Source organism: Aotus nancymaae, unplaced genomic scaffold, assembly GCF_030222135.1.
Source record: "Aotus nancymaae isolate 86718 unplaced genomic scaffold, 86718_ANA_hifiasm-v0.15.2.pri h1tg000064l_1, whole genome shotgun sequence".
NCBI classification, from domain to species: domain Eukaryota; kingdom Metazoa; phylum Chordata; class Mammalia; order Primates; family Aotidae; genus Aotus; species Aotus nancymaae.
The window spans coordinates 1,834,359-1,861,162 of NW_026988479.1; the positions used below are offsets into that span (position 1 = coordinate 1,834,359).

The 26,804-nt window shown below is 39.5% G+C and overlaps 1 protein-coding gene across 6 annotated transcripts in view; it reads left to right on the top strand.

Moving 5' to 3' along the window:
* Positions 1–26,804, top strand: part of GRAMD2B (GRAM domain containing 2B) — a 117,351-nt gene that overhangs the window by 38,287 nt on the left and 52,260 nt on the right. For 2 of the 6 annotated variants that reach the window (XM_021677502.2, XM_021677503.2), the window contains exon 1: positions 10,205–10,486. The exons of the other annotated variants lie outside the window; for them this stretch is intronic. In XM_021677502.2, the coding sequence (XP_021533177.2) occupies positions 10,423–10,486 (64 nt within the window). In that variant the 5' untranslated portion in view covers positions 10,205–10,422. Of the gene's footprint in view, positions 1–10,204; positions 10,487–26,804 lie in introns of those variants that run through there. 6 annotated transcript variants of the gene reach the window in all.

The window sequence follows — 26,804 nt, forward strand, 5'->3', positions numbered from 1 at the left end:
TGGGGGGTGATGTTTGATCATGAATTTGAGATCTTTCTAACTGTTTGAGGTGGGCATTTAGCACTATAAACTTTCCTCTTAACATTGCTTTTGCTGCATCCCACAGATTTTAGTATGTTGTCTCACTGTTTTCATTTATTTCAAATAATTTTTTGACTGCTGCCTTAATTTTGTTGTTTATCCAAAAGTAATTCGGAAGCAAGTTTTTTAATTTCCATGTGATTGTGTAGTTTTGAGAGATCCTTTGGGAATCAATTTTCATTTTTATTCCACTGCATTCTGAGTATGGCTGGTATGATTTCAATTTTTTTTTAATTTATTGAGACTGGGTATGAGGTTGAGCATGTGGTCCATCCTGGAGTATGTTCCATGTGCAGATGAGAATATATATTCTGTGGTAGATGGGTGGAGTGTTTCATAGATGTCTCTTAGGTCCAATTAGTCAAGTGTCAAATTTAAGTCCAGAAATGTCTTTTTTAGTTTTCTGCCTTGATGATCTGTCTAAGGCTGTCAGTGAAGTATTAAAGTCCCCCACGATTATTGTGTGACTAAGTCTTTTTGTAGGCATAGAAGTACATGTTTTATAAATTGGGTGCTCCGGCGCTGTGTGGATATATATTTAGGATAGGTAAAACTTCTCCATGAATTGAATCTTTTATCCCTAATGATTCTATAAAATAGATGCTAGGGCTATTCCAGTTTTTCCTCATAAATGAGAAAAATCATGGCTTAGAGAAGGCAAGTCACTTGTCCAAAATAGTAAGATACATATTAGGATTCTCAGATTAATCTGACTCTTAACCTTTCCCTTATTCTACCCACTATGAGGACTCTCTTATCTCTAGGACAGCTCCCTCAACTAACTCAAACAAGGAGAGCTGTTTACTAAAAAAAATACCATGGACAATCCCTTAGACATCCAGTACAGAAAAGTAAACACTGTAGGACCACCCGGGGAATACAACTAAGAAGCCAGGAACCAAGGCTATTCTCATCAGCTCTAATCACCTGCTTCTTTGTAGTGTCAACTGCAAATTTATACAATATTTTTTCAAACTCTGAGGACTTCAGATTCTATAAGACCAATGTATGTCTATTTCCAATGTCTGAATCACCCTCTGATAGGTATCTTATTAGAGAACTTATCATATATTTGTTGATATGGAATAAAGATAAATGTTTAATTTGCTTTCCTTAACTACTACTAAAAATAAAAACTAAATTCTGATTTTAATTAGTCTGGGATCTTAACACACAGGAAAATGTTCTGGTTTCGTCTGGTATTCTTTTATGTTGTTGTTGAGACAGGGTCTCACTCTGTTACTCAGGTTGCAGTGCAATGGCTCAGTCATGGCTCACTGAAGCCTTGATCTCCTAGACTCAAGTGATCCTCCTGCCTCAGCCTCCCAAGTAGCTGGGACTACAGGCACATGCCACCATGCCTGGCTATTTTTTAAAATTTCTTTTTCTGTAGAGACAGTGTCCCACTATGCTGCCCAGGCTGAGCTCAAACTCCTGGCCTCAAGCGATCTTCCCACCTCAGCCTCCCAAAATGCTGGCTTTACAGGCATGAGCCACCATGCCCCACCTGGTATGCTTTTAAATGTGGAAACTAATGCAAATTACAAAGCTCTATAGGAAGATGGTAAATGCACGTGTCTTCTCAGGTGAATAGACTTCAATAACTACCCTTTCCTCATTAAAATTTTTTTAAGGTTTTGCAATTGGTTTAGACAACATTTCTATGTAAAAAGTCTCCCCTACCCCATTCCTGTAGTTTGTCTAAATAAAGAGAGAAAGAAGAGATACTGCTATAACTATGCACTCTAGGGCCCTTTCCTTAGGGCCAGTAGTTTTGTTACTTCAGTGCTGTATTCCATTAATAGAATCACATTCCAGTACAAAGCAGTGCTTGGACTAGAGCCCAGTTCTCCTGACTTCCAGCCTAGAGCCTGTTCTAAAAGTCGTTCAGTTGCATGGGGGACTGCAGGGGGTGAGCGAATGGGAATGAGTGGTTTGTGTGTAACCCAAAACAAAAGAACACAAAGCATCAAATGGTCAGCCCTTTCCCCTTCTCTCCATTTGACACCATGATGTTACCTGGCACTAAGCGTCTTGTTGTGATATAAGAACATGATAGTTTCTGACTAAGGTTCTGTGTGTGTATATATGGTTTGTAAAAATCTGTTTACTGATATGTTTCTCCGACTGGACTGCAAACTCACTTATAGCAAATATGGTGTTTATTTATTTTTATATCTTCATCACCCAGGATATGACCTGACACGTAAAAGGCATGCAAAAAAATGTTTTTTGGAAGGAAGGAAGCCAGGAAGGAAGGAAGAGTAGGAGGGAGGAAAAGAGGGAGGGTTACACAATTTGCCTCCAATGAAGGTTCTATTTATGAGTTTCAACCAAAAAGTGAAAGCAAAGTAAATCTGTGGCTCCTTGAGAAAAGTCGAAAAACTTTCTTATTTGCCTGAGGAGTAAAAGTCTTCTGCATTTCCTTCTCTCACGTTCCCCCTTTTCTTCCTTGTTTCTATTTATTGTTTCAAATGATTTTTTTAAATAGTGCTATATAGAGAAAAGATTGGAGAAAAGATAAAATTCTATAATAATAGAAATTGTCAGAAAAGAAAAAGATTTTAAAAGATGAAAAGTCAAAAAGCAACAAAAAAGTATACAATATAAGTGATAGAAAGAAAATATGTAATATGCAGAAACTAACCACAATGAAATATTAACTGCTTCAAAACAATCTGTCAGTTGCAATGCATGGATTGCATTGTCAAAACATTTCACATGGAGAAAAAGAACATGCCAATCATGGCAGAAGGAAAGAGCAAGACCAGGCCTAATATTGATGGTGTGATCACTAGTTCCCAAAACAAGGAAAGGAAGTAGCTGTATGAATGTTTCTCTGAGAAAATGTGAGAGATTCCACAATTCTAAATTGTTGCCTGTGGATTATAAATTGTGATTCTTGGACTTGCTCCTAGTCTAAACCATCTGGCAGTCATGGGACCTTTCTAATCTGGTAGAGGCACTTGCACTCCACTAGCAGTCATATGATAAGTAGCATGAACCAAAGATTTTCCTTTTTGTTATGGGGAGGAAATTATTGTTATATTTCTTTTTCACTCACTTCTTTTCTTCCTGCAAACTAAAAAACAGAAAAGAGTATTATACAACATTAGAACATCTCAGGTCAGTACAAGTTTCACAGGAGTATGGTTGAAACTCAGTGGTTAGAAACAACCAGTCAAGGATCCATTCCCTCAATGAGTACTTATTGAGCATCTAACATGAACTACGCACTGTGAACACAGGGTGAACATGATCGACAATGTTCTTGTCTTTGAGAAGATTACATTCTTACGGGAGAGGACAGATAATAAACCAATGGACAGAAAAGGTATTCTCTGTGAGATGCTATCCTTCTCCCACCAACCTTCTCCTCCTTCCTTATACTCCAGGCACAGTGGAGTACACTGGCCTTCTTTCCATTCTTAAAATATGCCTCGCCCAGTCCTGCCTCAGGGTCTTTACCTTCGCTCTTCCCTCTGGCTGGCAAGATCTGCAACCAGACCTTCACATTGCTTCCTCCTCCCCACTGAAGGCTCAGCCGAGGTGTTACATCTCAAAGAAGCCTCCCTGATCATCCCACTGAAACTGTGTTATTTATGTACTGACTTGTTAAATTTTCAGTCTTTCCCACTAGAATGTAAGAGCCACAACAGCATGGGTTTTGCCTGTTTTGTTCACTTCTATGTCTCATGCATTTGCAACAGTGCTATTAGAAATGTCCACTTACCCACATGGCTAATGACAATGTATCTATAGTCAGAGGGCCTAATCTACTATCCACACTGTGGTATCTGTCTCCCTAGATGGCCCCTAGTGAGCTAGTATTCAAATCTTGTGTAGCTCTCTCACCTTGAATCTGGGCTAGCCCTACGGCTCATCTTTGACCAAGAGAATGCAGTATAGGTGAAGCTACATGACCTCCTGCACTGTCTCATAGGAAGCCTTGTATTCTACATTAGTGTTATAGAACACATGGTCTGGAGGATGCCAGAGAGCAAGTTAAAAAATCCAACTGTACCGAGACCGCCATGCTGTAAGGCAGCCAAAGCTAGCCACGTGGAGTGCTGCACAGACACTGAAATGCTCAGCTAGCCCTCGGCTCTTCCTGCCATCCCAGCTGAAGCACCAGACCTGGGAATGAAAATTCCATCTTGCACATCCAGCTTAGCTGAGTCTTCAAATGACTTTCAACCCAGCCTTTATCTGAGTGCAAATGCATGAGTGACCACAAGTGGCAACCATTCAGCCGAGCCCAGCCAATTCACAGAACCATGAGAGGTAATAAATTCTTGTTTTAAGCTACCAGGTTTTAAAATAGTTATACAGCAACAGATAATTACAAAATGTGCCACCAAAGACAGCTCCAGATTCAAACATTTCTTTCCTCACAAACATTGTATTCACACCTGAAGGTCCTTGGACTTTCTCTCCAAAACACTCTCCTACAAGATGTATGTCTTTGCCACTAACAAAATTTGTTTTGCACTGCTCACTGTCCTACAACCCTAAAAGCACCCCCCTGGAAGTCAGGAAAACTGGGTCTTAGTTCTCATGAGGCCACTGTAATTTTGGCCAACTCACTGAACTCCCTGAAGGCTTGGGCTCTTCTCTGAAAAATGATGGTGGAATTTTATTTTAAATTGTGTTTAGTGTGTGGCAGGCCAAGTAGAAATTAAGAGAGAACACAAATATATGAAACAGATACAAGTAGATGAGTGCTAACTGAAGCAGGAGAGACTGCACTGTAATAGTAGCAGGAAATAGACCCAGGAATCGGAATACCTAAGTTCAAGTGCTGGGCCCTCCTCTCACTAAAACAAAGAGCCCTGGCCTCCCACAGAACCCAGCATGAAAACAACTGTGCTGGATGATCACAGGGACCCTACAGATTACATTGTAATCTGTAGCATTTGCCATATAAAAAATAGGCATATATTTTAAAGCTTTGAGATAGATTTTAATTTCTTGGTTCTGTGGCATCATTTATTTTAATTCTTAAAAAAAAATAATATGAACTGGTAGAGTTTTTTTTACTGCTTCTGCTTTCTCAATGAACCAGATTTATATTAGTGTTTCACAACTACCCTCTGGCCCCTGGACCCGTAAGCCCTTGCCGTCTTGCCTATTCCTCTCAACATGAGTGCTAAGCATAGTAGTTGTTTCATCTCTAAGAAGAAATAGATTTCAAATGTCCCAATCTGCAGTATCACTTGGCTTGGGAAATACTAGCTTAAAACTACTCTATTAATTTTTTTAATCTTACCTTCAAAGCCCTCCAACATAGAAGATTCCATAGTCTAGACTACAGACTTCCATTCCAATATTTCATGGTTATATTCATGGGGAACCTTTTCTTCATATTGACATAAATCATTCAATAAAGGTACCCCTTCAGATAATGCCTCTCAACTTTCATTCTTACAATTTTTTGGAAAGTCTTAGAATTAGTTCTTCATTGTCACTGTGTGTTTCTCTTCTGAACTCTTTCCATTTTTCCCCCCGTTTTCTTCTTTGGATACTGATCTTAATTAAAAACAGGAATGGTCTGACAATTGTTCCTGGAATTTTTTTACTTATAAAATATCATGCATAGTTAAGTTATTACACAACTTCCAGGTTTCAGCTTGATAAGGTCATCAACATCTTCTAAAACCTATCATCAGACAATATGCATAAAATTACAGGCATGTGAAGATACTTACCTATACATTTATTGGTTAATAAATACTCACCCCACCACATGTTTTACATTAGGTAACTATAATATTTGACATACAGTATGTATTAGTCCATTCTCACATTGCTATAAGGAATTACCTGAGATTGGGTAATTTATAAAGAAAAGAGATTTAATCAGCCCACAGTTCTATGGGCAGTGCAGGCTTCTGCTTCTGGGGAGGCCTCAGGAAACTTACAATCATAGTAGAAGGCAAAGGGGAAGCAAGCACTGTCCTCACATGGTAGAGTGAGAGAGAGAGAGAGAGAGAGAGAGAGAGAGAGAGCAAAGGAGGAGGTGCTACAGACTTCCAAACAACCAGATCTCATGAGAACTCTATCACAAGACAGCACTAGGGGGGTGATGCTAAACCATTAGAAACCACCACCATGAAATCACTTCCCCAATTCAACACTAGGGATCCCAAGTCAACATGAGATTTGGGTGGGGACACAGAGCCAAATCATATCACCTTGCAACCAAATCTCCACTCAAGTATCCAAACACATTGTTTGTCTTCTGCCCCCAAGACAATGAACAGACACACAGTGTACGTGCTCATTGTTAAGGAAGGCCAATATCTGACCAATATCAAACGTCAAAGTTGTTTGAATAGAAGCTCCAACACTCCCTAAAGGTGATATGTCTGGCATCTTCTACCAAAGTGGTTTCAAAAACTAGAAAAAGTATCAGCTAGAAATCTTCTTTTCTTTAAAAAGGAGAATTTAGGGGGCTGGGTGTGGTGGCTCACGCCTGTAATCCCAGCACTTTGGGAGGCAGAGACAGGTGGATCACGAGGTCAAGAGATCGAGACCATCCTGGTCAACATGGTGAAACCCTGTCTCTACTAAAAATACAAAAAATTAGCTGGGCATGGTGGTGCGTGCCTGTAATCCCAGCTACTCAGGAGGCTGAGGCAGGAGAATTGCCTGAACCCAGGAGGTGGAGGTGGCGGTGAGCCGAGATCGCGCCACTGCACTCCAGCCTGGGTAACAAGAGTGAAACTCCGTCTCAAAAAAAAAAGGAGAATTTAGATTCCCAGAGACTTAGTGGAAGAAAAATGTCTCTTATTGGTGCAATATCAAACAGCATCCTAAAACAGTTTAGGCATAATCTTTTTTTTCTTGTCTCTTCTCTCACATATCATAGGCATAATCTTTATCTCTATTTTGTCACATGGCAATGACATTTCCTTTATTGTTTGTCTGCTGTGCCTTTTGAATACTATATTCCATATTACTATATAATAGCCCCAAGAATAAACAAATTAGGTGGTTGTTTAACAATGTTTTTTAAACATAAGCAAACATCAGTATGTAAAATAATGTAGCTTACTTGCTCCTAATTCTTCCACTCTAGGAAAAGACTGATATTGTCCCTAACTCCCCCAACTTCCACTTCAACCTCACCTGCTCCTTCTCACTTAAAACCACACCACTGGAAGTCCTTATACCATGCGCTAAAGAACTTCAAACTATTTCAGGGTATCTGAGTGCTCTTTAATTGAGCCATAAGCCCATGCTAGGACCACTTTGAATACTTGCCCTTACTCATGCATTAAAAGAGGCCTGACCATGATTTCTCAAAAGGTTAAACACAGACTGCCATATGACCCAGCAAGTCTACTCCTAGGTATATATTCAAAAGAAATGAAATCAGGGACTTAGACAAACATTTGCACACCCATGTTCATAGCAGCATCATTCACAATAGACAAAAGCTGGCAACAACCCAAGTGTCCATCAACAGATAAATGGACAACCAAAATGTGGTATATACATGCAATGGAATATCATTCAGCCAAAAAATGAAATTTTGATATATGCTATGACATGGATTGATCTTGAAAACATTACACTGAATGAAATAAGCCAGACACAAAAGGAAAAATATTGTGTGATTCCAATATATGAGGTACCTAATATATGTACCTAATTCCAATATATGAAGTACCCAAAACAGATAAATTTATAGAGACAGAAAGTAAAACAGAGGTTACCAGAGGCTGGGAGGAGGTGGAGAAGAGAGAGTTATTGTTTAATGGGTTTAGTGGGAGTGCATGCTGAGGATTATAAAAAAAAAAATTTTAGTGTACAGATAGTGGTGATAGTTAAAAACATTGTGAATGTGTTGAATGCCACTGAATTATATACTTATTAAAATGATAAACGGTAATGTTATATATATTTTACCACAATAAAAAATTTACTTGGGGGGAAAAGTCAGTCTGATCTCAGCTCTGTAGTCAGAACTTGGAGGGCACTTGAGATTTGAGAGAGTCCCCATCCAGCATTTGGGAAATTGACAACCTCATCTCTATTCCAAACCTATCCCTATCCTGAGGAGCATGGGGATCTCAAGCAAAGACCTAGAGGTGAAGGCATCAGGAATGTTGCCAGGAAGAGGCAACTATGGGCACCAAGGAGACAACCTTCAAGCTTTCAGGTCACCCAGAGCTTTCCCCCGTCCCACCTAGCACAGCTCCTATAGCAAAGAGATCAGTGGTCAGGAAGAAAAGAGAGAGAGAGGCCTGACCAAGCTAACTCTTCTGGAATTTATATCAGCTTTTTTCTTTTACTTATTTTTCAAATGTCACGAAAATCAATTTTGGAGCAAGCAGGCTACAAAAAGATGGCTTTGTTCTCTCAGCCCAATGATTTACACGTAAAAGGAGAAAAGAAAATTTTGGAAAGAATTTGCGTCTCCAAAATGTTTGAAGTTATTTAGAAGGTTAGGTGTTTTATACACACACATATACCCTTCAAATATACATACATACATTTATGTACTATGGTTGCATAGTCTTTGTAATACGCTTAAATCAAAATTTTATTTTAAAAGAAAAATGAAGGACTTGCAGCCCCAGAACATAGTAGTTCTTCCCCAGGCATGTCAAGCTCTACTGTTGCCACTTGTAATTGTTTTAAAGTCAAGTCAGGCTTCCAATAATAACGTTTTATATTAGTTATTTTTAATGTTAACTACTCCATAGCAAATTAGAAAACCACCAACACAAATGTTATTTGCTATAACAAGTCAATGTTTAAACAAGGTTGCCCAACCTGCAGCCCAGGACAGCTTTGAATACAGCCCAATACAAATTTGTAAACTTTCTTAAAATATTATGACATTTATGCACGGATTTTGTTTTTGTTTTGTTTTGTTTTTGTGATCGGGTCTCACTTCATCACCCAGACTGGAGTGCAGTGGCGCATCTTGGCTCACCACAACCTCCGCCTCCCAGGCTCAAGTGACTCTCCTGACTCAGCCTGCCAAATAGCTGGGATTACAGGCGCCCACCACCACAGTCGGCTAATTTATGTATTTTTAGTAGAGACGGGGTTTCACTATGTTGAACAGGTTAGTCTTGAACTCCTGACTTTAAATGATTCGCCTCCCAAAGTGTTGGGATTACAAGCATGAGCCACTGCACAGGGCCCCTTAACGGACCTTTTTTAAAGCTCATCACCTATCCTCAGTGTTAGTGTATTTCATGTGTGGCCCCTTAACGGACCTTTTTTAAAGCTCATCACCTATCCTCAGTGTTAGTGTATTTCATGTGTGGCTCAAGACAATTTGTCTTCTTCCAATGTGGTCCATGAAAGCCAAAAGACTGGCCATCCTTGGTTGAGAACAATGCTTGGAACATGGTGGCTCTCAAAAGTCCATTCAATGCATGAGTAAACGGATGCGTCTAATGCAAAACCTTAAAACTGGCAAGTCAAAATCTCACCAAAAGGTGGAAATAGGCATTCACAGTATTGGTTGAGTGCGCAGTAAATAGGGTACTTGTACAACTATGGACACCAAAGAGACAGCTTGGGAATTATCAAACACCAATTTTGATTTTGATAAGGACAGTCATAACCCAATATTGGAAGATTTTTAATGATTGCTTCTTCTTACCGTCTAACCACCCAGAGAAGATGAAGGGTTAACCAAAAAGCACCAAAGGCAACTACCTATTACCTTTGTTATTCCCACATAAAAAATTGAGCAGACCTATTGTTGAGGCAGAAGAGGCAGTCCCTCAACGAAGCAATATGTTGTTTGAATAATTCAGGATGGGGCATAGCCCAGCCCACACAGGGCTTTTGTGTGAGAGAACGTCCCACTCAGACGTCTGCATTTCCGGTATCTAGAGCCGGCTGCCCTTTTTAGAAACCCCCTTGTTGCAGTCGGGCTAGAAAAGAAAAGGCCCAGTTTACCAGGAGGCTAAATAGATTGTTCCTTCTTAGGCAAATGTTCCACCTGCTTGGCCAATTAGCTTCCTCTCCCGAAAGACTCGTTCAACAGGTTTCCTTTTTCTCTTCTCTGCCTCCTGGGTTGGGGAAAGAGGCTGTCACTTCGCTTCGACCCTCCCCTTCCCTCCCTCCCGGCTCTTCCACACTGGGTCGGACCAATCGCGCCCGCTCCGACGTGTCCAGGTCCGCGGCCCGGGAGCTTGTGCGGCCCGGCCTGGATGCGCGGGGCGGAGGCTGCAGGGCAGGAGGGCACGGCGCGGCTCGCTTGGCCTGCACCCCGGGACCTAGAAGCCGGGACGAGCCGGGTAACAGCCGGGCGCGCGGAGGTCTGAAGGTGCCCTCCAGACGCGGCCCCGATGACCGAACTACAGCAAGATGTGGAAGACACAAAGCCTGCGAAAGTGCTCGGGAAGAGGGAGAGCAAAGTTGGCTCAGCCCAGTGAGTATGCTCAGCTGGGACCCATCCAAGGCGGTGGGAGGCGCGCAGCCCAAACTTCTCTGCCTCGGGACGAGTTTCGGGTGGATGCGGATTTCTGGAACTTCTACACGGACAGTCTTGTGGCTCGAACTCTGTCTGTGGCGCCCGATCTCACTCTCTGTCTCTCTTTCTGTCTCTGTCTCTCTCTTTCTCTCTCTCTCTCTCTCTGCCGTCTAGATGTTCAGTTAAGGAGACGGTTTAAATTGATTGAAAAGTCTACTGAGGATTTAAACAAATTCTCTTAATTCAAAACTCACTGGATGTTGGGAAAGTAATTTTGTAGAAAATAAGCCTACCTAACCACATTGAAGCTCACAGTCCCTTTTTTTTTTTTTTTTTTTTTGACATCCCAGGACATGAGATTACTCTTTTGTTTTAGATACAAGAGTATGTGTGTAAGTTTTTTTTTAAATATACTTTAAGTTTGGGGTACATGTGCAGATCGTGCAGAATTGTTACATAGGTATACACATGCCACCGTGGTTTGCTGCATCCATCCCCCTTGCCCACCTACATTAGGTGTTTCTCCTAATGGTATCCCTCCCCAGTCCCCCGACCCCCGGCTATCCCTCCGCCAGCCCACCTACCCCCAACAGGCCCGGTGTGTGGGTGTGTGACACAGCCCTTCATTTAGAATGATCATTTTCACAAATTCATTCTAGTTCAGCAAATAATTGTTCAATAACGATGGACAGTACAAGGATAAATGTTATTTTGCATCTGCCCTTCTGGAACTTCAAGGGCAGAGCAGGGGTTGGGGAGGCGCAAATGAATATTACTGTACTTCAAGAGACATTGGTGACCATTGCCACATTAAACACCCAGACAAGGTAGATAAAGAGTTTAGCCTATAACTGAGTGTTCTCTACTGTTAAGATAGTTATCTATTTTGTAGCCTTTGGTAAAATTTGTTTGGAGGTAGGGGTTGTTTTTTTCCTACAAAGTGGTATTTTCTAAGCCTACTGAAGTCACTTCTAATTCAGTCTATGATTTTAGACACTAACCCTTCTGAACTCTAAAACTCCTGTTTTAGTGCGAGTAATTTAGAAAGGAGGGATATATATTATCATAAGGATATACTGATGTGATCATTTCACTTTGAAATCATTTCAGCTTGCCACATTTTTGTGCTTAGAAACTCGGCCTAACTTCTGCTTTGAACTTCATAACTTAGATTAATTATCACTAAGCTCAGAGACTTGTGGAAGTCCGGGTGTCCCAATGGACGTTTCTTCTAAGAGGATTAGAATGACTTGCTCCTCACAATTTCCCTGCATCTGTAACTGCACCCACGTAGGCCTCATCACTTACAGCCTTAGCCTCTTAAGTCATAGCAGCTAGCACTTACCGAGAGTGCTTACTATGTGCCAGGGAGTGTGCTCAACACTTTAAATGAATTCACACAAAGAATGAGGTAGGAGCTACTATTTTCATGTTACAGATAAAAGCACTGAAGCTCTGAGAAGCTAAGCAGCTAGGCAGTCACACAGTTAATAAAAGAGCAGCCAGGATTCACGCCCAGGTCGCCTAAATTTACAGCATCAACTTATAACCACTATTCTGTACCCCAGGTCCTCTGTTCCAGAATGTATGATGGCCTCCCATGGCCTACTCTTAAAAATTAGCTCCTCTGCCAAGACTTTAAGGTCCTTTATGATCTGGACCCACACAGACCATTGCAACCTTCCTAATACCAGTCAGCATGCACATCTTTTATAGCCAATCATACTAGCAGCTCTATACTTAAAGGGGTGATATGCAGCAGTCCCATATTCATTGCAGGTTACTCACAATAGCCAAGATATGAAATCAACCTAAGTGTCCATCAACAGATGAATGGATAAGAAAATGTGCTATATATACACAAGATACAAAATCAATCTAAGTGTCTCTCAATGGATAAAAACAATGTGGTATATATACACGATACTATTCAGCCTTTAAAAAGAAAGATTCTGTCATTTGTGACATGGACGAACATAGAGGATACATGTTAAGCAAAATAAGCCAGGAATAGAAAAGCAAAGACTGCATGATCTCACTTAAGTGTGACATCTAAAAAAGTTGACTCAGGCCAGGCACCGTGGCTTATGCCTGTAATCCTGACACTTTGGTAAGCCAAGGCTGGAGGATCACTTGAGCCCAGGAGTTCAAGACCAGCCTGGGCAACAAAGTGAGACCTTGTCTGTACAGAAAATAAAGTTAAGACTGATGGCACACACCTGTAGTCCCAGCTACTCAGGAGGCTGAGGTGGAAGAATTGCTTGAACCCCGGCAATTGAGGCTGCAATGATCCATGTTTGTGCCAGTGCACTCCAGCCTGGACACAGAATGAGACCCTGTCTCAAAACTATAATTGAATTTAACTTAAAAGTAAATTTAAAAATTGGAGTCATAGAAACACAGAGTAGAATGGTGGTTGCCAGGCACTGGAGAGTGGAAAGGGTTGGGGAGGAAGAGGGAATAGGGAGTTGATCAGAGGATACAAAGTTTCAATTAGGAGGAATAAGTTTTGAGATCTATTGCACAACAAGGTGATTAGTGAATACTAATGTACTGTATATTTCAAAATAACTGAGAGTAAATTTCAAATGTCTCACCATAAAAAATGATAGGTAAGCAAGACGGTAGGTATGTTGCTTAATTTAATCATGCCACATGGTATACATATACTAAAGCATTACCTTGTACCCCATAAATGTATACAATTGTGATTTGTCAATTAAAAATAATATTAATTTTTAAATAATTTAAAAATATTTTTCTTATAAATCTCAAAAAAAAGTGATATGCAGAAGGAACAAGGAACTGGTATGCCAAACATAGGACCAAATGAATCCCCTGTGTCTTACTTTTCCTTACTGCTATTCCTTACCCCTCTCTCCTCTCTGTTCATATACCTCTAGAAATCAACTCAAGTTTTCCTTCATGTGAAGCCTTCCCTCATTACTAACCATACTCTTCTCTTCTTTACCAGTGCTCACCTTGTACCCATGTGACTTCTGCCTCATAGAATTCAGCTGCTGTTATTGTGTTGATTAATTAACAATTAATGTTTATTGACAGTTTAGTTTGTACAAAGTACTGTCTTAAGTTGTTAACATATATTAATTCACTTAGTAATCCAGTTGTATTAGTTATCTTTCCTCTAAATAGGTTGCAGACTCAGATTACATTTTTCCTTATTGAATTTCTCAGAGGGCCCAACAAACAGTCACTTTCAATAACCATCTGTTGGTGGGCTGGGGAGGCTAAGACTCAAGACCTACCTATTAAGATATATACTGTAATATGCTTGTAGCTGACATTCAGCTTGACTATGTCAGGGAAAACTCTACCTTTAAATTTTTTCTTAATCAAATTGCCTATCAGTAGCAGTTAGAATTTCTAGGTGCATTTACTTGCCCAAGAGCTGTGGCTAATTTGTTCATCTTTGTGCTAGAAGGTGAAGCTGATGACACACTCATCACCAAAGTGCGTATTTGATTTAAAAACACAATGTACCCCTTTCTGACCAAGAATAAGTACTTTAGCTGTATATTTCCTTTTGAGATCCTAATTTTCTCTACTTTTATTATCTTTTTCATTCTGAATTTTATGTTCCCAGTAGTTGGACGGTTGTAGAATAACCTTACTTTTTTTGACACACATTTCATAAAACACACCTTTATTTCTTAAAGTTTCTTCTGGATCTCATTTAGTTATGTCCAGGTTACTTTTAATGAATTTCAACAAGTATCCAAAATGAATGCTGATATATTCTAAGCAAAAGTTACCTTGATTCCTATTGCAAATAATGAATTAAATTACATGTAATGTCATTCCAATTGCAATTTGAATTTTTAACATTTTAATAACTTGAATGTAAGAATTTTAGAAATTTGTTCAACTCCATATGTATGCAGAAAAAGGATAGATGTGGGCAACAAGAACATTTACCTTAAAAGGAAGCTCTCTGGTATTATCAATAAATGTTAGTTATTTTTAGTATATATTTTTACTTAAAATAGTGAATTCAAGTAAAAATAAATGACCTGCAGTGACAACATCTCTCATCCAAACTCTCTGTCTTTGTGCATGGCATGTTGGAGTATTTGACAAACAGAATAAAAGTTCAAGTTGGGAACTGATCTTGAATTAGAAGCAAGAGAAATAAAGGCAAAGAATTGTTGGACCTAACTCAGTTTCTTAGCACTTAACTTAATTCCAAACTTTGAAAGTCTCCATTTAGCAAAAGAAGATTATCTCTCTGTCTCTGCGTATGTGCATATAATTTTTTTATTTTTTTTTTAATTTTCAGGTCATCAGATCTGACAGGCTGGGCGTGGTAGGTTACACCTATAAATCCCAGCACTTTGGGAGGCTGAGGCAGGTGGATTACTTGAGGCCAAAGTTTGAGACCAGCCTGGCCAACATAGTGAAACCCCATCTCTACTAAAAATACAAAAATGAGCCAGGTGTGGTGGCTCACACCTGTAATCCCAACTACCAGGGAGGCTGAGGTGAGAGAATAGCTTGAACCTGGGAGGCAGAGGTTGTTGCAGTGTGCCAAGATAATCGATCATGTCACTGCACTCCAGCCTGGGCAACATAGCAAGATCCAGTTCACTTTTCATTATAAACTTTGGGGTAGGAAAGAATGGCATATAACATATTTTAACATATATTAATTCACCTGCTAATCCACTAACTATGGGCCTTCAGTGTATGAAGACTCATATTTTAAAATATATTATACAAAACATTGTATTTATAAATTATATTAAAGTGTAACACCCAATGGAGGAGTTTAAAAATTGGAGAAAATAAACAGTGTGTTCTGGTTTGAAAGGTTTTGAAAAAATATATAGTGAACCAAATTAGCTCTATGACTGAAGGTTAATATCTTAGAAAATTGCTGATTTATCTAGGCAGCAAATGAAGTGGTTAAAAATGCAGGCTCTAGGAAACCAGTATTTGAATTCTGGCTTTCCCGTCTCCTACAGGTGTGACTGGCAAGTTACTCAGCACCTCTAAGTCTCTGTTTCATCATCTGTAATGGGGAGTACTTAAGTCTGCTGTTTGATACAGGCTTGCTTTGAAGTTTAAATAGGAGACATAAGAACAGACACTTTTCAAAAGAAGATATACATAGAGCCAACAATCATGAAAAAATAGCTGAACATCACTAATCATTAGAGAAATGCAAATCAAACTACAATGAGATTCCATCTCACACCAATCAGATGGCAATTACTAAAAAGTCAAAAAAATAACAGATGCTGGCAAGGTTGCAGAGAAAAAGGAATGCTTATACCCTGTTGGTGGGGATGTAAATTAGTTCAACCATTGTGGAAGACAGTGTGGCAATTGCTCAAAGACCTAAAGATAGAAATACCAGTCAACCCAGCAATCCCCTTACTGGGTATATACCCAGAAGAATATAAATTTTTCTTTTATAAAGACACATGCACATGTATGTTCATTGCAGCACTGTTTACAATAGCAAAGACATGGAATCAACCCAAATGCCCATCAATGGTAGACTGGATAAAGAAAATGTGGTACATGGCCAGGCGCGGTGGTTCATGCCTATAATCCCAGCACTTTGGGAGGTGGAATCAGGCAGATCACAAGGTCAGGAATTTGAGACCAGCCTGGCCAATATGGTGAAACCTTGTCTCTACTAAAAATACCAAAGTTAGCCAGGCGTGGTGGCAGGCACCGGTAGTCTCAGCTACTCAGGAGGCTGAGGCAGGGGAATTGCTTGAACCTGGGAGACGGAGGTTGCAGTGAGCTGAGATCGCGCCACTGCACTCCAGCCTGGGCCACAGAGTGAAACTCCATCTCTTAAAAAAAAAAACAAAATCTGTAATCCCAGCACTTTGGGAGGCTGAGGCAGGTGGATCACGAGGTCAAGAGATCGAGACCATCCTGGTCAACGTGGTGAAACCCTGTCTCTACTAAAAATACAAAAAATTATCTGGGCATGGTGGCGTGTGCCTGTAATCCCAGCTACTCAGGAGGCTGAGGCAGGAGAATTGCCTGAACCCCGGAGGCGGAGGTTGCGGTGAGCCGAGATCGTGCCATTGCACTCCAGCTTGGGTAACAAGAGTGAAACTCCGTCTCAAAAAAAACAAAACAAAACAAAAACAAAAACAAAAAAACAAATATATATATATATATATATGAAAATGTGGTACATATACACCATGGAATACTATGCAACCATAAAAACAAGATCATGTCCTTTGCAGGGACATGAATGGAGCAGGAGGCCATTATCTTTAGCAAACTAACACAGGAACAGAAAACCAAATACTGCATGTTCTCACTTAAGTGGGAGCTAAATGATGAGAACTCATGGACACAGAAGGGAACCCCACACACTGGGACCTATTAGAGGATGGAAGGTGGGAGGAGGGAGAGGATCAGGAAAAATAATCAATGGGTACTAGGTTTAACAGCTGAGTGACAAAATAATCTGTATAACAAACTCCCATGACACAAGTTTACCTATATGACATACCTGCACATGTATCCCTGAACTTAAAAATCAATGTTTAAGAAAAAAATAAAGACATGTACTTCACCTAGTGCCTGCATACTATCAGCTCTCCATAAACTGTAGCTGTATCAGTCCTCACTGCTGAACATCTGGGACGTGCTATGGGTGGAGTTGGGAGGATGACCTAAAATGTAATTAAACTAAATAGTTAAACTTCAGAGGGGTCACATGCTTATAGTAGCCTGCAACAATGTTCTATAAAGTGACCCTGAGGACTCTTGTGACAGCACCTGAGCATTTCCTTGAATCTAACTAGCTGTGCTGGTTTTTACTTAACGCTAACAGCATCTCATGCTATGAGTATTTTGTGACCTCCCAGCTAATTTAAATATTGCTTACTGATCTGGTGTTGTGCATCTGTTGTCCAGTACTTCTATCCATGGTCCATTGATTCCGCATTCTGCTTCCTGGCACTGAGCTTTTCTCTCGTGGACCCTCAGCTTTAAACTGCAGAGTTTTTTTCCATTTGCTAAACTTCAACAGAACTGTCCTTTAGCACCTTTCTAATTTTTTAAATGCTCAGCTTTAGGTACTTTGCACATTTTCAAATGTAATAAGGCAAAGATCCTTGAGAGAGATTCCTCCTCAGCCATTTTAATGACTGTTTCTTTACGCTTAAAGAGAAGTGTTTTATCCCAAGTTTGATTAGTTACCCGGAGAAGAGAATTAGAACCAACTTAAACTACATTTCCTAAAGTAGACTAACTTACATTCCCTAAGATACACCTATGTAGCCCTCATTGGTCACTCCATGTGTGTCAAAAATTTCTGTATTTATAATGGACATGGTGTCCCAAGATGCGTATTATTTGTAACAACTTTATTGAGATTTTACCTCATAAAATTTACCCATTTCCAGATATAATTCCATGACTCTTAGTAATATTACCAAGTGATGCACCATCACCATAATCCAGTTTAAGAACATTTTCATCCCTCCAGTGGGATCCCTCAGGTACATTTATTCTTAATCCTTGTTCCAGCTCCCAACCCCAGCTCTAGGCACTCACTATCTACTACTTATCTCTATAAATCTGCCTTTTCTGGGCATTTCATAGAAATGGAATCATATGATATGTAATCTCTTATATCTGCCTTCTTTTATTTCACATCATGTTTTGAGGTTCATTCGTGAAGTAGCATGTGCCAGTAATTCATTCCTTTTCATTGCTGAATAATATTCTATTGCATGGATATACCACATGTTGTCTATTCTCTGCTGAACATTTAGATTGTCTCCGCTTTTGACTATTTCGAATAACATTGCTATGAATATTTGCATGCAAGTCTTTGTGTGAACATACGCTTTCATTTCTCTTGAATATATACCTAGAAGTGAAATTGATGGATCACATGATAATTCTATATTTAACTTTTTGAGGGACTGGCAAACTGTTTTCCAAAGTAGCTACAGCATTTTATATTCCTACCAGCAATGTAGGAGGGCCCATGTGGTAGACTTCAGCAAGAGAAACAAGACTGTAAGCATCTTAAAGATAGGTCAGTGCCTTATACTTTGTAACAATAAACATCTGCTGAATGTTGACTAAGTAGCATTCATACTTAAGATTTTGAAAACTTCCCAAACTACAACATCAAAGATAACTCAGGCTGTGACACTTGGGTACCGTTTTTTCTTACAATCTCTTAAAATTTTGCATATAATATTTATTGTTTTTTTAAGTGACAGTTGGAACATAATCTTCCCATATGTGATGACATTTTTAAAACAGTACATGTATAATGTCAAAAATTAAAACAATATAGATACACACAAAATGAAAACTGGAGGCCTTTGTCCTGTCTCCCACCTTATAGTTCCTTGTCTCAAAGATAACACTTCCCAAGGTTTTGGTCTTTTTTCTTATGCTATTGTCATTTTAAGGCCAGAATCAGGTTTTTTGTTGATTCGTTTTCTTTTCTTTAGACTACCAAGTTCAAGTATACCTATAAATGTGTCGAACTTGGTGACATGAAGTACCTCGTGAGATTGTTATGATTAAGTGTGATCACAGAATATCTGCACACCATAGGAGAGCTCAATAAATGGCAGACATTACTCTCAAATACTATTTTTTACAAGTTTCTTTGCAGAATAGTTATCTACTCATAAAATGAATTCATAGTTTTAGCAGTAGTAAACAAATCCATTAGAATACAATCTTACGGTGATGACCTTGGCAAGGTAGACCCCCAGTGTTAAACAGAGGAATTGTGACTGAGCCATCCTATCAATTTATTTTCTTAATCTCTTCTGTTCCTCTCTTCTAGTCTAGATGATCCTAGACAGACCCCCTAATTAGATGAAGTAGTGCTATCTGGGCCACCCTCTGAACAATTAAATACAGGGTACAATGACAATGAGACCTGTTTTAAAAGGGAAGAGACCAAGGTGAGAGAAATGGAAGTGTGAAGTTGGAGAAAATGAGTAAAGAAATGAGGAAAAATAGAAAAGAGTTAGAAAAAGGGAGGGGGAAATAATAGTTATGTTGAAAAGAAAAAAATTGGCTAATTTACCATTAACCTGCATAATCTTCCTCTTCTGCCCTGGAAGATATTCCTTCTCTTCTCTCTCTGCTATTCATGTCTTGTCTCGGGCAATGAGATGGGGTGTTAACATGCCTCTTCTTCCCTAATGGAGATTTTTGTTCTGTTTTGTCTTTCGAGACAGGGTCTCATTCTGTCACCCAGGCCGAAATGCAGTGGCATGATCGCAAACTCACTGCAGTCTCAACCTCTCTGGGCTCAAATCAAGAGATTTATTTTCTAAATCTCTCCAGGTGGTCCTCCCACCTCAGCCTCTGGAGTAGCTGGGACTACAGCCATGCACCACCATGCCTGGCCTATTTTTCTTATTTTTTGTAGAGACAGGGTATCACCATGTTACCCAGACTGGTGTTGAACTCCTGGATTCAAGAGATTTGCCCACCTCAGCCTCCCAAAGTGCTGGAATTACAGGCATAAGCCACCATGCCCAGTCCTAGTGGAGATGTTGACCTGTGTATACATGTTGGTGTTTTCCTAAAGTCCATATACCTCAGGTGTATGTTTATATCCATAGTTGTTGTCTTTCACATTATGCCTAGCTTGTGCGGTGAGTTAAAAACTAGGAAGAACTTTGGAAATACAGTATGCTTCATTTTTGTGTCCTTTATCATAATTAAGGATTATCTGAAAACAGTTATTTTTGTTCCTACAAATGATTCTGAAACCCTTAGTGTGTATTGCTGTAAAATGTGTATTGAGAGTTGAATTGCTATATATTGATAGCGATGAAAAACTACAAATTCATCATGACAACTTTTATTATCACTGCATTGTTTCTATAATTCATTAGAAAACAACACCTCAATTGATTTATTTAATCCTTAAATATTATGCAGGATGATCTGTGTAATATACAGTGTGGTCCTTGAAGAGCCTACATTTATTGTTAAGAATATATTTTTTTTCCTCTCACTCTCCCTTCCTCCCTTAATAACAAAGTTCCATAGTATACAAAGGTGGACTTGTTTTGATGTGAAGTTGGTAGATTTCTTACATGTGTTCTTGATTTGATCAGGATCTTTTCAGAAAATTTTACAAAGAATCACAGCACCTTTTCTCAAATTCTAAAATCACAAAATATCAGAATAAATGGCATATGAGCTAAGAAAGAAGCAATATTTGACAGTTAATGATGACCAGAGAGATTTGATTGAATATTCAACTGACATTTACTAAGTCCTTTTATGCCATAGGTACCATGCTAAGTGTCTTGAATATCACCAGGATGAAACACGTAAAGCCTTTGCATAAGGAAAATGGAATAGAGAGGAAAGGAATATTTTGTTTTGAGATTCCATGTTCTTTCAAAGAAGAAACTAGGTAGCTCCAGAAAATATATCAAAGCTAAGGCAAGATGAAGTAATATCATGGCTATGTATTAGACACTATTCAAAATGCTTTTACAGATATGCATAGAATAAGGTAGGTACTATTTTCATCATATTTTATATATAGGAGAGACACAGTGACTTGCCCAAGTCATAACAGCTGTTAAAATGTTGAAGCCAAAATAGAAAGGCAGGCAGTATAAACTGAACCAGCCTCCTAAAGTCATTAATTATACAACCTCACTAGATTTAGGAAGGGTAAAGATGCAGAAGACAAAGTACCTCCTATTAAAGTCTGTGCGTCCCACAGAGTTCTCTTAACTTTTGTATGTGTGTTTTCTAATCATAAAATAAAGGCTGTGCTCCAACCTAGCAGTAGAGAAGTTCTTTTTATTATTATTATTATTATTTTTTATTGAAGCTCTACATCGTAATTGGCACAGCAGTCCTTCATGGATTCCAGTTTTTAAAAACCATAGATGGGTTCTTCTTTGCACAAGTACAGAGTGTTTCTATAAAGTGATGCGACTGATGTGTTTTAAAAGCATGTGAATGTTGTGTCTTTAAAAGTAGTCTCCAAAGGAACCCAAGAACTTTTCCAACAATGCTGCAATTGCACAAAATCTTTTTCAAATTCTTCTTGCAGTGTTACTTTCAAAGCTTGGAGCCAATTCTTTGAATAGTCATAAGGTTGGCAAACCTTCTTCTTTTGAGAGTGAATTCAGGTTTTAAAAAACAACCTGAAGTTACTTGAAGCCAAATTTGGTTAATAATAATAGTTTAAATATCTTTAAATCACTCTGTGGATAAGATCATTTTTTTAATCAAAAACAAGATGTGACTATAAAATAATAAGACTGAGTTTCTGGCAGTACTTGATAAATCAATTTCTATACTTCCAAACGTACATTTATTACTTTGTAAACTTATTATGAAATAGTAAAATTTTATTGTTATTATTCTGTCCTAAATTCATTTTTCAGTGTTTATAATATACTCAGGTAGATGTTGGCATATCATAAGAATTAAAAATTACTTTGAGGATACAAATGTAACATACAGTAAGTCTCCTTCATAAATAGTACAGCCTATGCAGCCTAGACAACATAGCAAGATCCTATCTCTACAAAAGATCAAGAAATTAGCCAGGCATGGTGGCATACGCCTGTAGTCCCAGCTACTCAGGAGGCTGAGGTGGGAGAATTGCTTGAGCCTGGGAGGTTGAGGCTGCAGTGAGACATGATCACACCTCTGCACTCCAGCCTGGGCAACAAAGTGAGACCCTTTCTCAAAAAATAGAGAAAGTATAACCTATGTTATATAGAAAACATAATTTTATTAAAATGTCCACAAGCTTAGGCAGTAAAAGTTCAGCTATCACAATCTTCGTATACTAGCTTCTACTCTATTGCACATTATGGTAATTTGTATAGAAATCATACCTTTTCAGACCCTCTCCCCATATTCCAATGGCCTTTCTTTCACTGTCTACAAGACACTGCTCTTGACTTTCCCACATGATAATTATCGATTATTAGCATTAAACTTTCCATTTTTGTCTGGCACCTGATAGTTAACCTCTGATAGCTGATTGGTCTGCTCCCTGAGAAGTTCCTAAACATACCTGAAATAAGGACAAGCATGTTTTCCTGTTCTTGCCTTTCGGTCAGAATGGACTCATTAGCACAGCACTGTTACACAACCATTGTATCTAAGATCTGATTTTAACACTGTATTGTTCAGTAACTTTATGTGCTATATCTTCACTCTTCTCTAATCCAAAGTAATTCAGCAGGCACTTACCTAATGCTTACTCTGTGCAGGGAATACAAGGCTAAATGAGGTGTGTGTGATGCCCTTTATGAGCTCCCAGTCTGGGGAGAGGGGAGCAGGATCCATACCCACATAATTAATATCATGTAATAAGAATTCCATAGTAATCAAATGCTGTGGGGACATTTGATTAGGCAATTTGTGTTTCATGGGGTGAGATAAGAGGTGCTGTTTGAAGTGAAGTTGATGGACAAGGAAGAATGTGCCTTTAACTGAAGGGAGAAAATGACTTCAGGCAGAGGGAAGAACAAGGATAGGATACCTGAAAGTTCAAATGCATGTTTTTGATGGGTACTTAGGGATCTCCTGTAGCGTGACAGGCTGGGCTGGGAGGACTTGCAGGGACAGCAGAAGTGGGAAGGACTTGGAGCCCCCTCTTGCTTTGCCCTCTTCCCTTCTTTCCCGGTTTTGGCTCTACTACCGACTCTTTGTAACTTTAGGGAAGTCACTCTCCTCTTTGGGCTTCAGTTTCCTCCTCTGCAAAGAGAGAGGGCTGAATGACCTGATTTGTTAGATCCCTTCCAACCTGAAGTGTCTTTGAAGAAACTGCCCTACTTCTCTGCACACTTCTGTAGTTTTTGTATAAAGAATTCTACCAGACTGAACAAGCCAAGGAAAGCCTTTTTAATATGAATAGAATCCTTGCTTCTTATGTGGTTTGCCCTCTTTATTTTTTTATTTATTTCCTTTTATTTCTTTTCCTAGGTAAGCATATACCTGTTTAAGGCAAGATTGCCACTGGAACATACCTAAACTATCCTCTTGCACGTTTATAGATACATATCAGCATTCACATTACATCAGACAACCCGCTTTGCCCCAGTGCCTTCTGGACTGGTCATAGCAGAGATGCCTAATGGGGTAACATAATTTAAACCATAACACAAATGGGGACCAGATTTATTATCAGTATAGGTGCAAGCTTCTCTGATATACTTAATGTCTGAAAATAATCACAGCTTGTTCTTAAATAGAGTATACAATTTTAGGTTAAAAAGCTCTTTTCCTCAGAAATGAAACTGGGGAATATCTAAGAGACACTAGTTTCCCACTTCAACTTAATAATTATACTAGCATTTTAATTTATATTCATTTAAGTACTTATATTTACACAATAAATGATTTTAATGCACACTTTTTGAGGACCTACTATTTTTACACATTATACTGTGTTATAGGATATTAGGATGTATTAGGCATGGACTGTGCCCCTCAAACATTAGGTGCAGTACAGTGACTCACACCTGTAATCTCAGCACTTTGGGAGGCCAAGATGGGAGGATCATTTGAGGCCAGCCTGGGCAACATAGCAAGACCCTGCCTCTACCACAAACAACATAGAAATTAGATGGGTGCAGTGGTACAAGCCTATAGTCCCAGCTACCTGGAAGGCTGAGGTGTGAGGATCACTTGAGCCCAGGAGTTCAAAGGAGTTCAAAGCTGCAGTGAGCTCTGATCATGCCACCTCACTTCAGCCTGAGGACCCTCTCTCTTATTTTAAAAAAAGAATTGTTAGGTCAGGTTCACTATAATTTGAGCAATGTCTTACTATGACATTAACTGTGAATTTCAATCTACTGTGCTATGTAAAAGTATTTTTAAGAAAACAGTGGGGAAGAAACTAGCCCAGCATGGGAATGGAATGAAGGCCTCTTAGAAGAAATGATGATATCTGAGAGAAGTTCTGAAGGAAGAGTAGGAGTTAGTTCTCTACTCTACCAAAAAATAAAAAGACAGAAATCATTCTAACTGGAAAAATTAGCCTAAAGCAAGACACAGTGATGTGAAACAGCCAGGTTACTGTCAAGAATTAATATTACTAGAAGGTAAAATGTATAAACTTGAAGGGCAGCACATAAGGCAGGAGCAGGAGGATGGAGGAAGGTCCTAGAGGCCGTGTTTCTATGATGAGAAGGAGCTTCGGTTTATCTGTAAAGCGCAGGGGCCACTAACAGGGTTTACCCAGGGATATGATATAACCAGGTTTCAGTTTTTTAGAGATAATGCTGGTGACAGTTGAAGACAGATTTGTTGGATAACAAAGAAGGAAGCAGGAATGAGCTGGCTGTAAAACAATCCAGGTGAGATTATTCTGGTAGGGGAGAGGGGAGAATAAGTTTGAGAAATTTTGAGGAAATAAAATTGGAAGGACCAGGTGATGAAATGGATTCATAAAGCAAGGAAGCCAAAATGACATAGTTTGTCTCTTCAGAAAGACTGTGTGGATTCTGATGCCATTGCATTATGCCATGGAAGGAGATTTGGGGTATTAAAAAATGAGCTCCCTTTTTTAAAAGTGGAGGGATAGAGTTTAGAGCTGGAAGATAGATTTGGCAATTGTTGGCCTGTAGGTGAGAGTTAAAATCATGAGAGTGAATCCAACTTCCCAATAAGAAAAAGAGTAGGAAACCAAAGAGAACCTGGGAATGATTCTGTGTTAGGATGAAGGTCAAAAAAGGAAGAGGCCACAAAGGTGATGGGGAATAAACAGCAAGGCAGAGAATAAAACAAAACAAAAACAACCAAACCAAACAAAACACATGAATAGAATCACGAAGAAACAAACAAGGAAAGGAGAATCCCAAAAGATAGTCACTAATGGCAGGTACAACCGAGAGCAGCTACTAAACTGCCCTTAGCATTTGGAAATAGAGAAATCACCAGAGAACATTTCCAAATAAATTTTAGTGGCACGATGGACATGAGGGCCAGACTCTACGGACTGGGCAAATGGGAAATGAGGAAGCAGACATAGCCTGTGTAGACTTTACTGCCATTTCACATAATCCCTCACTGTCAATGCCTGGCTTGCATCATGGCTCAGACTGGTGCATCCTGGAATCTTCTTTGACAATATGGTGTCTCTAATGTCCCCATGTCTGCCTGTAATCTTCTGTCCTTCCAGTTCTCATCCCTTGCCATTCTCACCACCTGTGCTTTTCAGCCTCAGAGAGAAGCATTAGCTCTTGATGTCTCCATGTTCTCCTAGTCCATCAACCCCTTCTGGACTAATTTTTTAGGTGGCTCAGGAAGCTGTGTAGGCTTCCAGAAGCTTGTCTGAGAAGTGAAGAAAAGAGAGAAAGGTAACGAGAGGAGTGAGTCAATGAAAGGTTTTGTTTTTTAGGTGAGAGAGCCTTGTGAGCCTGTATATAACCTGGGAGAAAGAGCCTGCAGAGAGGGAAACCATGGAATAGCACACCCGATAAGTGATAGAACAAGCCCAAAGGTGTCAAAAATGGTCTTGAACATGAGTAAGAGAAAGGCCTTGCTTTCTGAAAGTGGAGGAATTAATAGATGCAGTCGATGCAGATACAGGTAATTAGAGGTCTGAGGAAGAAATGTGGCTGCTCTCGTATAATGACTTCAAATTTCAGTTTTCTTAGTGAAGTGAAGACAAGGCCCCTTTCACCAAGAAGGATGAGTTGTGTTTCATTAGGGGCTTGAGGAACATGAGAGTGTTTGAAATACAAGCTGACGGAATAGGAGCACAGGATATCCGGGCACCATTGAGGGCCCAGCAAAGGGACTGATCCACAATAAAGACTGGCATTTTTTTTCCTACAGTGTGCTCAGAATCTTGGTATTAGACGTTTAAAAGGCTGCTTTGGGGATTTTATCTGAGTGGGCATGGCAGAACGATTAGCATGATTGGAAATTGACGGTGAACAATCACATATATGGCCTGAGCTGCCTCATCCAGAGATTGATAGACAAGGGGAATATGGAAACATCAGTAGCTGATGCTTTTCTCTGAGACTGAAACACACAGGTGGTGAGAAAGGCAAGGGATGAGAATTGGGAGGATAGGAGATTACAGGCAGATACAGGGATATTAGAGATGACACATTGACAAATAACATTCCTGTACACGGCAATCTGAGCCATGATGCAAGCCCGGCATTGACAGTGAGGGATTATGTGAAATGGCAGTAAAGGTTGCTGGTGACAAAGCCATTATTACTGGATGCCATCCACATGGACACTGAAGATTCCGTGTGCCAAAGTCGTCAAGAAAGAAGTGTGT